Source organism: Amblyomma americanum, chromosome 6 (assembly GCF_052857255.1).
Source record: "Amblyomma americanum isolate KBUSLIRL-KWMA chromosome 6, ASM5285725v1, whole genome shotgun sequence".
Taxonomy (NCBI): Eukaryota; Metazoa; Arthropoda; class Arachnida; order Ixodida; family Ixodidae; genus Amblyomma; species Amblyomma americanum.
The window spans coordinates 112,318,262-112,332,404 of record NC_135502.1 but is presented as its reverse complement, the minus strand read 5'-3'; the positions used below and the strand labels follow the sequence as shown (position 1 = coordinate 112,332,404).

The 14,143-nt window shown below is 50.1% G+C and overlaps 1 protein-coding gene across 4 annotated transcripts in view; it reads left to right on the top strand.

The window, feature by feature from the left end:
- The first annotated feature begins 129 nt into the window (after window positions 1-129).
- LOC144094000 (pyruvate kinase PKM-like) overlaps window positions 130-14,143 on the top strand; it is a 28,836-nt gene continuing 14,822 nt past the window's right edge. Inside the window, exons 1-3 of one of the 4 annotated variants that reach the window (XM_077627826.1) lie at window positions 130-298; window positions 12,775-12,930; window positions 13,339-13,430. In XM_077627826.1, the coding sequence (XP_077483952.1) occupies window positions 12,795-12,930; window positions 13,339-13,430 (228 nt within the window). In that variant the 5' untranslated portion in view covers window positions 130-298; window positions 12,775-12,794. Of the gene's footprint in view, window positions 299-9,040; window positions 9,293-12,247; window positions 12,510-12,774; window positions 12,931-13,338; window positions 13,431-14,143 lie in introns of those variants that run through there. The other 3 variants (XM_077627825.1, XM_077627828.1, XM_077627827.1) reach the window with 3 other exon arrangements.

Sequence of the window (14,143 nt, the reverse complement as noted above, 5' to 3'; positions counted from 1 at the left end):
TGCACAATATTATAATTTATAAATTAATTCACTATTACCTGTTCACAAAAAAAGCACAGACATCAGTTTGGTAGAGCCATCTATGTTCTAAAATGGAAAACTTATGTTAAATGAGAAAAAAAGTAAAACATACCGTCGCTGTTAGCTACCCCTTCTGTCGTCGGCGGCGTCTATTCATTGCGGAAGCCTGCTCGCGGCAAGGTCACCTCACTTCAGATTTTCCGCGCCGGCTACATCGCAAGGGGAGACAAGGCCCGATAAGCGGCATTTGACCATCGTCCGATAACGCTTCACTGATGTGAGTGCTGCCCCGGTTTTTGCTTCACTCGCCGCGGTCTAGAAAAGCCGTGAGCGTCGCGAAGACGACAGGCCCGGTTCGCTCGCGCTATGGGAGGCAGAACGTAGTCATTCGAGCACGAGGTTGTTCACTTTGAGCAGCTGCTTTCAAGCATTTGCGATTACCTTCGCTAGCGAATTACTACAGCCGCCTAGCCGCTCTGGTTTCGAGGCGCGAGTGACAACACCGCCTCGTCTCCTTCAAGAGTTTGACAAGGTCGCCATTCAATGCCTGGCGTTACGAACGGCATTTGCGTAACAGTGCAGCATCCGACCCATTCGCCTTGCTTTGCAATAAGCTTTCATGACCTTTTGGCATGGTTACGTTGTGTTTAAAACGTCTCAAGCTCCGTCAAGTAATTTAGATACATGTGACTTTCGTATTATGCCACGTTCGCACTGCACGCTGTTTCATAACGCAGCCCCTCGGCCGCCCCTTTTTAAGAGTGACATGCCTCATGTGCAATATACACGCGACAGGTGACAAATGTCATGATCTCTCATTTAAAAAGAAAAATTGCAACCGGCAATGAATGGCTTTGCAGCGGTAGTCTCTTCCGGATGCTGCCGCATAATTTCCTTGATGGCGGCGTCTAGAGATAGGGACGTTAAAACTCGTTTGCATTTCCCTTTCTAGGGGCGTAGCCAACGGTCATCTGCCGGCGTTGGGTATTAGCAGCAAAGTAGATCGTGTGACGGGCAGCACGTCACGTCTGCGGTGCTGACCCAGTTATTCGTAATACGTTGTGCTTACGTTGGCGCGGTTCGCTTTGTTTGCTGCCGAATTTTTCTATTTTAACGGTCAATACATGAAACCCGGGATTTCAACAGGTGAAAAATAAAAGCTGCAAAACGTGACGTAATTTCACCTAGAGTTGCTGAACTTCTTCGACTACACATCCTTAACAATTCATATCGTATTGGCTCATTAACCGATTCGAGCGTTTTGAGAATTGTAAAGCGAGGCCACCACAGCGTCGAGAAAAGTGAAAATGTTCTATTCGCAATCGCCAGTGCGTTGTCGTTGCCTGCGTATGCAAGCAAAATCGCCTCTAGCAAATACTTACGTCATTGATATTTACCCGTTTTCGGTGGCACAGCCCGAAATTCGCTTCGGCGGTGACCAGAATATGTCAAATATCGGGCGAAATTGTAGTATGACAAAAAACGGGAGAGTTGTCCAAACGACACTGAACTTTTACCGACGCTATTACCTTTACTATTGTGCACGAGCTAGCAGTCAGAGATTTTATAATTTCAACATATATCTTACAACAGGTTCCAGTTCGTCCGGGTTTTGCCGTTTCAAAGGAAGCCATTAGCAAGGGAAGCACTTCAGGGTTTTCAGCGACTGTGTTACAGTACAGTCTGTCTTGTAGCCTGGATTTGTAAGAAATTCAAGCTTGACCACCCTGCCTTTACTAATGGATCTGTGCCTTTTAGTTTATTGTTGCATCTACTTTGGATTGCATGCTTTTGTACAAATTAACACATCGTGCCTGCGACGTAAAGGTGTCGAAAAGTGAGTACTTGGATATTGTAGGTAATTGAGGCGTGATCGAGTGGGTACTTCATTCAGCCGAAATTCTCGTTTCTTTCTGGGGTCTTTTGTTCTTTATGGCTTCCTTTATCATTTGTGTATTGCATGCTCGTCAAATGTTAAGGACAGCGGCCTTCAGCCGTCGTATCCGAAGAATGCGGGCCTCCATTGCAAGCGAGCCGCTTTCAGTGTCACTGTGTAAGGCTGCAAGGTCATTTTAGTTGACTCTACCCCGAGCGCTTGTATTTCGGGCAGCGAGGGGGGGGGGGGGGGGTGATACGCTGCTCTGTCCCAGCAGCTTCGCTGTCAGTTCCTTGCACCGGATCTTTAATTTGGCTGTTCGCTTTGATCCCAAGGTTCGCTGCCCTTTGTCGTCTGCCAGGGCGAGTTGCCAGCGGGAAAACAGAAAGCAATTGTAGGAAGTGCATCTCTTGGCGACGCTGGCGGCCTTGGCGCTGTTTTGTTCGTCTGTGCTTGCCACACTGATTTCGGAACTCGCCGGCTGAGGCTTTTTCGTCGAGCGTGTTTGTTTTGGCGCCATACGACTGACGTCTGGCAGGCGGAGTCGTTTATAACAGAACAAAACGAAAACTCTCGTTTTAGGAGTCTCAGTTTGGAATCCTTTTCTGCGAGCTACATGCAGCACATTGTCCCCGGCCAGCAGAGAGGAGGCGCTGCTCCTGCTTGATGCCACGCCGCGGTTTTACTCCCGAATGGGTGTAAAATTGTGTACCGCGGACTCCATCGAAAGTAGTACTTCTTTTATGTGTTTGGGCCGAGGTTATTTACGCACCTTAAAAATACGAATTGAGCTTACTTTTTTATGCCTTTGAAGGTGTTTCAACCGTAGTTATTGGACACCTATTCTCGTCCAGAGTTTTACTAATGCAGAACTCCTGCTAGGGCATTGCTCTTGAGCTGCTAAGGCCGTTTTAAAGCGAAAGCTTTACTGGCCGCGAACTTGCGATTTCGCCGTGGCGGTGCTCCAAAGAGGCGCATGACGTCACAACGCGCGCATTTTCTAAAAAAATTGGTTGCTTGGGAAAAGGAAATGGCGCAGTATTTCTTTTTCCCTCCCTCATTTATCCGTTCCTTTACGGCGCGGTTCGGGTGTCCACCGAGATATGTGCGATGGTTACTGTGCCATTTCCTTTCCTCAAAAACCAAACAAAACAAGTGAGCCGACGGCGTTCATTGAGTTCATTGGCGGTGACATCTTTGCAAAGGACGTTCATTTTCACTGATCCGGAGTTCCCGGGTTCGAACCCGACCGCGGCGGCTGCGTTTTTATGGAAGCAAAACGCTAAGGTGCCCGTGTGCTGTGCGATGTCAGTGCACGTTAAAGATCCCCAGGTGATCGAAATTATTCCGGAACCCTCCACTACGGCACCTCTTTCTTGCTTTCTACTTTCACTCCCCCCTTTATCCCTTCCCTTACAGCGCGGTTCAGGTGTCCAACGATATATGAGATGCTGCACCATTTCCTTTCCCCAAAAACCAGTTACTATTATTATTCATTTTCATGAAAGGAATGGCGCACAACCGGCTTCGTGGGTAAGTGGAGAGTAGTAGTAGTAAGTGGTTTTTATTAAAATAATAATAATAAAAAGGAAGGAAAACATTTTTGCTAGCCCCAGCATCTGCCATCGATACTGAAGGCCCTGAGCTGGGGCAGCGTGAATAAAGGATAGCAGGTAGCATGGAGAAATGAAATGAAAGAGGTGAGTGGATACATATAATTGGTTTTGGGGGAAAGGAAATGGCACAGTTTCTGTCTCATATATCGGCAGACACCTGAACCGCGCCGTAAGGGAAGGGATAAAGGAGGGAGTGAAGGAAGAAAGGTGCCGTAGGGGTGAGCTCCGGAATTATTTCGACCACCAAGGGATCTTTAACGTGCACTGACATCGCACAGCACACGGGCGCCTTAGCGTTTTGCCTCCATAAAAACGCAGCCGACGCGGTCGGGTTCGAACCCGGAAACTACGGATCGGTGGCCGAGGCCTCAATCTCGCTTTCATGTACGTGGCGTTGGCGTCCAACTGCAAAAGCGTGCTTTGATTGCGTTCCGCACACTGGATAGGCAGCGCGCCCTCCCGTCCACCATGGGAGGTGGCATGCAGTTAATGGTTGATCGCGAGAGATCGATCACCAAATGAACGCTGCGGCCTAGTTATTGCTGCAGTGCCGCATGTCAGCCACAACGCTTTCGGCGCTAATGCATTCAGACCACATCTCTCTCTCACCACCGCCACATGTATCCTAGCATGATTGAGGCGTCCCCACATCCAGGGAGCCAGTTATGCGCCCATCCTTTGCTCAAAGCCATCGCCGTCTAGAACATTGTCAACGCCAATGAACACAGTGAACGCCGACACCTTTCGCTTTGTATATCCTAGATTAGCTGAGCTAAGCCACATTAATTTTAATGTGCTCCGCAGGTGACGTCTTCTTTTCTGTGGAAAACTGGCGCTTTTACGCGATAGCGTATGCAGCTCGTTCGGTCGAAAAGCCCTCGGCGTAGTAGTCGGCACCGGGCGTCGGAAATAACCGGGGACTGCGTAAAAAAAATCGTGCCATGGTAATTTGTGGTTCTAGTGATTGATGATTGATTGGTGTGCGATAGGAGATGACGAGTTAATGAAATCATTGTAATTAATAGATTAATTAAATAAAAAATAGAAAAAGGGGGCCAAAGGTGTCAAACTGCTCAGAATGGAAAGCCAGTGTTTGCTGATGCTATGTATCGGTGTATATATAGCGTTGTCGTAATGAAACAATCTAGTAAAAAAAAATTCTACAGAGTCTCATACTTATCAGACGATGCACCAAACGGCGTGCGCTATCGCGTCAACTCATAAGCGCAGCATTGTAGTCCAACGTTTTTTTTTCTTTTTTTCGTGCAGAAGGGGCAGGGATAATCATTTTTCGCTGATGCTGAGCTGTGAAGAGCATGCTGGGGTCCGCATATTAGTGACTTCACTCTCCAGTGTTGGAGCCTGTATACGTTTATCACGTTCATGAGCAAGAGAGAAAGAAATGGCAGAACGGGTTGTTTTTCGCGGGAAACACTCCGTCGCACAAGGTCGGAAACGTCGCCGCAGCAAAGCCCGTTGCAGCCGCGGGGCGGTCGATAAAAGCCGCTGCGGACGTATATGCGCATTATTTCTGGCGTATGCACTCGGGTTCGCTGCGTGGCATTTGCCGGAGAAAATGGAAGATAGCGAGGCACGTTTATCGGATTCAGTGTGCCCTCACTGTCGTATCTATAAAGGGGAGATAACGTTTACGTCCGCTCCCAGGTTGAAAGAAAGTCTGGTTACTGCGCGGTCTTTGTGAACGCCGCTTGTGCTGCAGGTTCGACGCCTCAAAATTGTGTCGCGACAAGCGATGTGAAGACTTGCTTGGGATGGTTTTTGCGGAAACGGAGTGGCCATGTCTACAGGGCACGGCTGTCCTCGGTCCAGCTTCGGACAGTACGATCCATGTATACCTTCAGCCGCATTGACTTTTTTTCTGATTTCTAACAGATAATGTCACTCCGATGAGAAATACAAAAAAATAAATGGAAGGGAAAGACCGTCACGCAGGTAGTGGAGAGAGAAACTTTGGGGGCGTGACGGACCTTCGAGGGATACAAGAGGGGACGGCCTTGTCCGTGAATGGCGTTCTCCGTTCTTTCGTGTGCCGTGGTCGCTCGTAATGGAAGGGGCGATTCGCCGTCACGATCTCGCGTCACGAATTTACAGTCTGCCTGCAGGCCTACCGTTGTGCGTCGTAGTGATCGGCGCCGTGCGCGGATTTGCAGCCTGTGTTCAGTCGCAACGCTATAGACTTCCACAAGCTGCAAAGCAGAAAGAAGCTCCAACTAGCCTGACTAGAAAGCGGTGTCTGGCATTTACACAAATTCCATCGAAAAAGTAGCGTGCAGTGAACCTCTTGCTTCCCAATGATCAGTTTATAAGGCGTCCGCCACTGTGGGCCAGCGACTGCGGCGTTGGTCTGCTCAGCCTGAGGTTGCGGCGCATGTGCAGTTTCGGCCCCATTTCGATGCGGAATGCAGAAGGCCCCCGTGGGCTGTGCAACGTCACTGCATGTTTAAATAACTCCAGTAGGTTCGAATTAATCCGTATCCCTTCACTACGGCGTCTGCCGTAGCCCGCATGCAGTTTGGGGACGTGAAATCCCACACACCATGCCATCCATTAGCAGCTGTATCTGTATTCCGTTGCACGCAGTTGTACTCTGAACGTAATCACGAGGCGAACTGCATGATGAAGGATCGCACTTCATCCCGAGTGACTCTTATCGGTGAGCCTTCAACAGGGGCGGACAGCGGAGTCCTACGCGATACTCTCGTTAATTGTTTTATTTATTTATAGCCGCCGCGGTGGCTGAGTGGTTATGGCGCTAGGCTGCTGGCCCGAAACACGCGGGTTCGATCCAGGCCACGGCGGTCGAATTTCGATGGAGGCGAAATTCTTGAGGCCCGTGTACTGTGCGATGTCGGTGCACGTTAAAGAACCCCAGGTGGTCGAAATTGCCGGGCCGCGAACTTGCGATTTCGCCGTGGCGGTGCTCCGAGGAGACACATGACGTCATAACGCTCGCCTCGCCGCGGATATTTCTCTCTCTCGCTCCCTAGTCACTGCTGCGTATGCGCCACTAGTAGCACCGAGCCATATAGGTGTACAACCGCTGCGCATCGCCGCGCCTTTCCTCAAAATCCTACTTTCCATTTTCAGCTCTCTTCTTTCCCTCCGTGCTTTATCCCTTCCTTTACGGTGTGGTGCGGGTGTCCACCGTGATGGTTACTGGGCCATTTCCTTTCCTCAAAAACCAAACAAAACGAGCCGACGGCCTTCATGGAGTTCATTGGCGCTGACAACTTTGCAAAGGCCGTTCATTTTCACGAAAGGAAAGGCGCACAACCGGCTCCGTGGGTCAGTGGAGACCTCAATCTCGCTTTCGTGTACGTGGCGTTGGCGTCCAACAGCAAAAGCGTGCTTTGATTACGTTCCGCACACTGGATATATAGGCAGCGCGCCCTCCCTGCCACCCTGGGAGGTCGCATGCAGTTAATGGTTGATCGCGAGAGATCGATCACCAAATGAACGCAGTGGCCTAGTTATTGCTGCAGTTCCGCATGTCAGCCACAACGCTGTCAGCGCTAATGCATTCAGGCCACATCTCTCTCTCAACACCGCCACATGTATCAAAGCACGAATGAGGCGTCCCCATATCCAGGGAGCCAGTTATGTGCGCTTCCTTTCCTCAAAGCCATCGCCTTAAACGCCGAAGCCAATGAACACAGTGAACGCCGACATCTTTCGCTTTGTATATCCTGGATTAGCTGAGCTAATCCACATTAATTTTTTTTTCTAGTGCCCCGCGTGTACAAGTTGAGGGGGGAGAGGAGGAGCGTAATTTTTAATCTTCTATATCTTGGTTGTTATTGATGCTAGCTCAAAAATTCCTGCACTGAGGTGACGAGTGATTGAATGCCTATCTCTCGTCTGCTTTATGTAACCAATTAATTTATTGCATAGTCCCTTTAAGAGTGCGTTGCTTTTCTCACGTTTTTTTATAGCGGTGAGTACCGCATTTAAACTGGCAAATAAGTGCATTTCCACTACAAGCGGCGAACAAACGTATTTATTCCACTTAAAAGGGAGTGCGCTTGAGAACAGCTTACTCTTATTTTTACTCCTTTCTGTTTAGAGTGCGTTACTGAAGTCACAGTTTGAAACTGCTTTGCTCAACAGAAAATAAAATTTTGTTGCAGAGGAAGAAGAAATCTGTTTTCAGTGCAGCACCTAGTTTTAGTAAATGCTTTGCTGTGAATGGTTCATGTCTAGACTGTCCATCATCGTCGGCCGGACTATGTTCTTCCGCATCTTCAGTGGTCAGGGAATTTTGATTGAAATAGTTAAGGAAAGGTGGAGGAACTTCGAGACTCGATCGCTATAGACACCCGGTTGCTGGCGCCCGGCACAGGGCAGGAACTGCTGTTTCCTATTCACGGCTGATCATACTTAGGTGTGCTGTTTTTTGCTGTGCTAGCACATATGCATTGTTCGCGTGGAATCCGGAATGCGTGCTATTTGCAATGTAGCGAACACGTCGAGATAGCCCGCGCTCCGTGCTCGCTGCACGTACGCACACATACTACGCACAGGTCCAGTGCGCAGTGTGGCGAGCCACTGGCGACGCGCCCAGAATTGTTTTTGATGAGCGTCTGTGCTAAGAAGATGGTCGCTAATTGTGATGTGACAAGAGCTGCATGCTGATTCAACAGGTGCTCAAAAGGTGAAGTGATTGATAAGAACGCAGAAAAGAACCGACTTGTTCAGGCGGTTTGTTTGTGTGCGTGTGTGTGTGTGTGGGGGGGGGGGTATATTAAGCTTCATCTTTCATGTCGATGGTTAGGTCTTTCGTGAGCACGCACGCACCCGCGAGTGGGCACATGCGCACAGTCTCGATCTAAAACGCTACTCTCTCCTCCGCTCCCCCTTTTCGGGAGAAGTGCCCACTCTCCCCTGCCTTGAAAACGTTTTCTTCGGGCGTAATGCGCGGAGTAATAATAATAATTGGTTTTTTGGGGAAAGGAAATGGCGCAGTATCTGTCTCATATATCGGTGGACACCTGAACCGCGCCGTAAGGGAAGGGTAAAGGAGGGAGTGAAAGAAGAAAGGAAGAGAGAGGTGCCGTAGTGCAGGGCTCCGGAATAATTTCGACCACCTTGGGATCTTTAACGTGCACTGACATCGCACAGCACACGGGCGCCTTGCCGTTTTTCCTCCATAAAAACGCAGCCGCCGCGGTCGGGTTCGAACCCGGGAACTCCGGATCAGTAGTCGAGCGCCCTAACCACTGAGACACCGCGGCGGGTGTAATGCGCGGAGCAAACGCCGTTTTTATACCCCACACCAAACTCCCATATATGGCTGCGTCCCCGCGGACTGCGAAAGAGCGCCAGTCGTCGTGCGTCGAGGCACGCACGGTGGAGCTGCAACAACGCTTGGTTCTCGCCTTCATTGAGAGCTCTCGTTTGTCGCAACTTCTTTGGGGCCTCTCCCACTTTCCTCCCAATTATGTCGACCCTTATCGCTGTGTGACGCGGCGGCGACGATCTGTTCGCCGGAATGCGCGGTCCTTATCTCGCCATTTCCCGAATCCGAGAATAGCATCGCTGGACACGGAAGGGCCTCGGGCGTGTGGCCTTGCCGCTGCGGGCGCTATGATCTGGGCGAGTACTACGCGCTCAGCGAGATGCGCACGTGACGCGTACGCTGCGTGTGTGTACTGTACTTGATAGGCGCGCGGAAACTGCTCCGGCGGTCATAGAGCGAGAGCTCTCCGACGTGATCGAGTCTCCGGAACCATGCTCGCCACCCGAAGAAGCCGCTGCGGAGGTATGCCGGTGATTCGCATATGTTGACCCTGTCTCACGCTTGTAGTGTCGTTAGTGTGCGGTTTGGTTTATGGTGTTTAATGCCCCGAAGCGACGGCTATGAGTGGCGCCTTAGTGGAGGGCTCGGGATAATTTAGACCGTACACGGACCTCTAGCATTTCGCCTCCATCGAAATTCGACGGCCGCAGTCGGGACCGAGCCCGCGTCTTTCGGATCGGCAGCCGAGCACCATAAGGACGGAGCCAACGCGGCGGCTGTTAGCGTGCGGGATCGCGGATCGCGGATATTAAATAGCATGATTCATGAGCGAATAGGTAATTGCTATGCTGTTGCTCGCGATAACGGGGTACGTGCTGCCTACCTAGTCAGGTAGGTGGATGGTGACGTCAATTTTTGTGTATTCTTGGTCTTCGCTGTTAACGTAATTCCGCGTATTATGTAGAGGAGCGTTCTGTCTGTGTCTGTCTTTCGCATTTGCCGGTTTTATATCATATATAGATGGTAGATGTCTTTAACGCCACAGGTTCAAAAGGGCTTGAGTTGTGCCGCCAAGGTGGCTCAGTGGTTGTGGCGCTCGGCTGCTGACCCTAAAGGCGCGGGTTCGATCCCGGCAGCGGCGGTCGAATTTCGATGGAGGCGAAATGCTAGAGGCCCGTGCACTGTACGATGTCAATGCACGTTACCCTGGCCGGATGTTGTTCACTCTCGACGCATTCTCACTTTTCGTGCTAGCTTGCGCGGTTTACTTCAGTATAAAAGGGAGCCCAGTGATATTACTCTGACGTACTTTCCTGTTTTCTGAGTACTTTCCGCGTGGGAGCGTAATAACCGCGTAAGAAATGCTAGTAATTAGTGCAGAAATAAAATTCGCTCTTGTGTGCAGGCTGACGTGTTTTTAATTCCGCCAGCGGAATGAGCGCACAGTGTACGTGAAGTGTGGTTCGTTGAACTCGGTGCATATCGCGTCTTTCTCGAGTGTCGCCCGCCTTGTGCGATTTCACATTTCACAGTGCGGCCGTAACTTCCCGCCGCCGCGCTTCGAAACTTCGCCGACACCCTCGCACGCACACGAGTCACGTTTGCGGTAGCGCCGGAAAAGAAGGGGAGGGGGTGCAAAGAGTGTGACCAAGCGGTTGTATCGACGTGTCTCGCCCCTCTTTCCGCGTGCGAGGCGTGAATTGCGTGCGATGTTTCCCACATTCGCGCCAGCAAGAAGTTGCGGAGGATGTCGCGCGCCCGATTTCGCTCGATTCGTTGCGGTCTGGGAGCGAGTGCAATGGACTCGGCCAGAACCGGTCGCCTGACGTCCGCGACTCGCCGGCGTGAAGTGTGTTCCACTACGGGGGTTGCAACGGTTGGGCATCCCCTACTTTACGACTGAATAGTCCAAAATTGCGTGTGCGTGTGTAAAAGGGGGGGGGGGATCCTCTGCTTGTCGTGTGTTTCGGAATTCTTTTTGTCATCCCAGCACTTATAACCAGCTTACACCAGCCGTGTGAGGAACTCCGAGGGTAAACGGTCAAAACGCGCAGTAGTTGCGTGCAGCTGTATGCAAAGGAAAAAGAAAATGGAGGAAAAACGCTAAGGCGTCCGTGTGCTGTGCGATGTCAGTGCACGTTAAAGATCCCCAGGTGGTCGAGATTATTCCGGAGCCCTCCACTACGGCACCTCTTCTTCGTTTCTTCTTTCACTCCCTCCTTTATCCCTTCCCTTACGGTGCGGTTCAGGTGTCCAACGATATATGAGACAGATACTGCGCCATTTCCTTTCCCCCAAAAAACCAATTATTGTTATTAAAGAGCCAAGGGAGAGAGATAAAGAGGAAAGAGCTACGAATCGGTAAAAGCAATGGGGCTGAAAACGGCGGGAACATTGTCGCCCTTGTACAAGTATCAATGCATATTTTCTTCAGGCGCGGTTCAGGTGTCCAACGATATACGAGACAGATACTGCGCCATTTCCTTTCCCCAAAAAAACCAATTATTGTTATTAAAGAGCCAAGGGAGAGAGATAAAGAGGAAAGAGCTACGAATCGGTAAAAGCAATGGGGCTGAAAACGGCGGGAACATTGTCGCCCTTGTACAAGTATCAATGCATATTTTCTTCAGGCGCGGTTCAGGTGTCCAACGATATACGAGACAGATACTGCGCCATTTCCTTTCCCCCAAAAAACCAATTATTGTTATTAAAGAGCCAAGGGAGAGAGATAAAGAGGAAAGAGCTACGAATCGGTAAAAGCAATGGGGCTGAAAACGGCGGGAACATTGTTGCCCTTGTACAAGTATCAATGCATATTTTCTTCAGTTATTGTTGCTTACAGTTGGCTTCGGGCTGCTTTTAGCGAGCTAGTGTCGTGGCACATGCCCGCAAGGGGGATTGGCCATGACCACCAGGCGATGACTGCCAGTTTTGTAAATTTCATTCGGAAAACATGTGAGATATCAAAAATTTGAGCAGCTCAGTTTCCGCGACAGAGTTGGTTGAGGTGGTAAAGGGGCTATAATAAACTTAATTTTGTGAGGTAATAAAAAATACGAATAGCAAAAAAAGAGAAGACCCAAATTAGTGGGTAAAGGGGCATAATGCGAGTACGGCTCGTGATCATTCGTCATTTTCGTCACGACGTTGTCGACTGCACTTCCAGTCCGCTGCACCTTTGTTTGCCTCTTGCACCGCGGAGTTTAGACCCGTTCACGTGCCACTGTAGATGGTTTTGCTGCTGCTGCGAGGATGAACTGATATGCTTACAAGCGCCGGTTATTTCTAACCCGATCCTGTCCAGCTGGCGAGACGCGGGGATTATAGTCCACAGAGCGGTAAACCAAGCCTCACGGGCGCGCTTAGCTTGAATTGATCGCGGGAGGAAGAAAAAAAGAGGAGGGACAGGGTCGTGTTTTCCCGCCGCGCTTGGGCGCCGTGCCAGGGAGCACGCGTCGCAGGAACGCCGTGGCACGCGCCTCTCACGCGCCCGCCGGACCGAAGCTGGTCCGAACTGCTGCTCCCGCGGCTGCCATTGCGCCGCCCAGTGTTGCAGGCCGCCTCCTTGCTTCGTCGTCCCGCCCCTTATCTCCGGCATCCGGTGCAGCGCGGTATGTGAGCTTTCAGTAGCGTCTTGCGCGCACCGCGCTTATCGCAACGGCTCTCGCGCGGGCCCTGCATATTTCGCCGCACTTCTGCGTGTCCCCTCGATCGACGCGATAGCCTTTCTGCGTCGCAAGTGAGTATTCGGCTAGGGTGGCGTATGGGCGCGGCGATAGCGAATTTTTTTCTCGCACAAGTTAAGGGCATCGTGATGCCTGTGAGTGTTAACCAGTCTCGATACTCGACGATGCAGTCCCGGGGCGTAGTACCTATAACCTAACAGCTATCTTCAACGGTTATACCGATGTTTGATACGCGAGCGTGCCTTGACTGGTTAACGCTTGTATCCGTCCTTGTGAGTGAATCTTGATGTTGACAGTATCTCCTTTTCCGCTTCGCAGACTGCGTCAAGAATCCGACCATGGCGCAGGCAGAGCCCCCAAGGCCGCAGCAGGTGTACGCCGTCCACGCCAACACCCTGCTGGAACACCTCAGCACCTTGGACGTCAACCAGACGACGTCTTTTGTCAGGCTCACCGGAATCATCTGCACCATCGGTGAGCGCTCCCGCGGCCCATCTGCCGCAGTTGTAGCTGTTCCCCAACGGCCACGCCTGGCTGTGTGACAGGGTATTGGTAGAGGTCGCACTGAGTCTAGATTATGCTGCATTTTGTTGGAAAACCGAGGAAACCTGGTGCATTTGATGCCGCGCTTAAATTTAATGGAGTAGTTCAAGATTTTGTCTGGTGCAAGGGGTTTTCTTTTTGTTTCATTGTGTAAAAATCGGTGTCTCTGTAAATAAATTAGCATGCGCAGTAGCCTCGGCTGTGTTCTCGTGAAAGTCAACTTAAGATCGTTTTCTGCAAATGTGGCTTCACCTGCTGGTAGCGGTGTCGTGCAGGAAAGCTCTTTCCAGTAGGTGTGTGCTCGCGCTGCACCACTCCACCATTGGTATGTTTGCCCAGGTCCTGCCTCAAGAGATGTGAAGATGCTGGTGAACATGATGAAGGCTGGCATGAACATTGCCAGGTTGAACTTCTCGCACGGCACTCACGAGGTATGTAGCGTATGTCTTCTGCATAACGCTCTGCTTCCTTGCATTACTCAGTGGTACACTCAATAATAACTTTTGGTAAGAGGCAGTGTGTGTGCATTCTGCCGGTGGTTAACATTGCTTGAATCATTGTAGTTAACCATTTTCAGTACGCACTACTCTGCCTTTGCAAATTGTCTCTGTTGGTAGCTAAATAAAAAAACGGAGGACTCCCGTGCTGCACTTGCGAGTTGACGCGATAGTTATCTGATGTTGGTGCAACTCGTTAGCTTTTTCGATTGTTTCATTTTATTAATTGATCAACCACACTCTAAATTTTCTTAATTAGCACAATGAAGCATTGGCTTTTCTTTCTGAGCATTTTGACACCTTAGAACCTCCTTTTTGCAGTTTTTTTTTTCATTTCTTTAATTAATCAATTAAATCAGTCATTGCCCATCATGCACCAATCTCAATCTCTAGAACCACAATTATTTCAGACACGCGATGGTGACTACTACTACGCTGATGGCTTTTTGACCGAAGAAACTGTATACGCTATCACGTAAAAAAAGCCACTGTGTCTAGCTGCTGTTTTAATATAACCTGTCTGTATATGTGCAAGAAAACTGCAGAAAGCAAGCTTTGTTGAAACTATATATTTTTGTTTTATTTCCATGTTTGGCACACTACTCTCTTGTTGCCATTGCAAAGAGCTCAAATTTCGTTACCTTGGG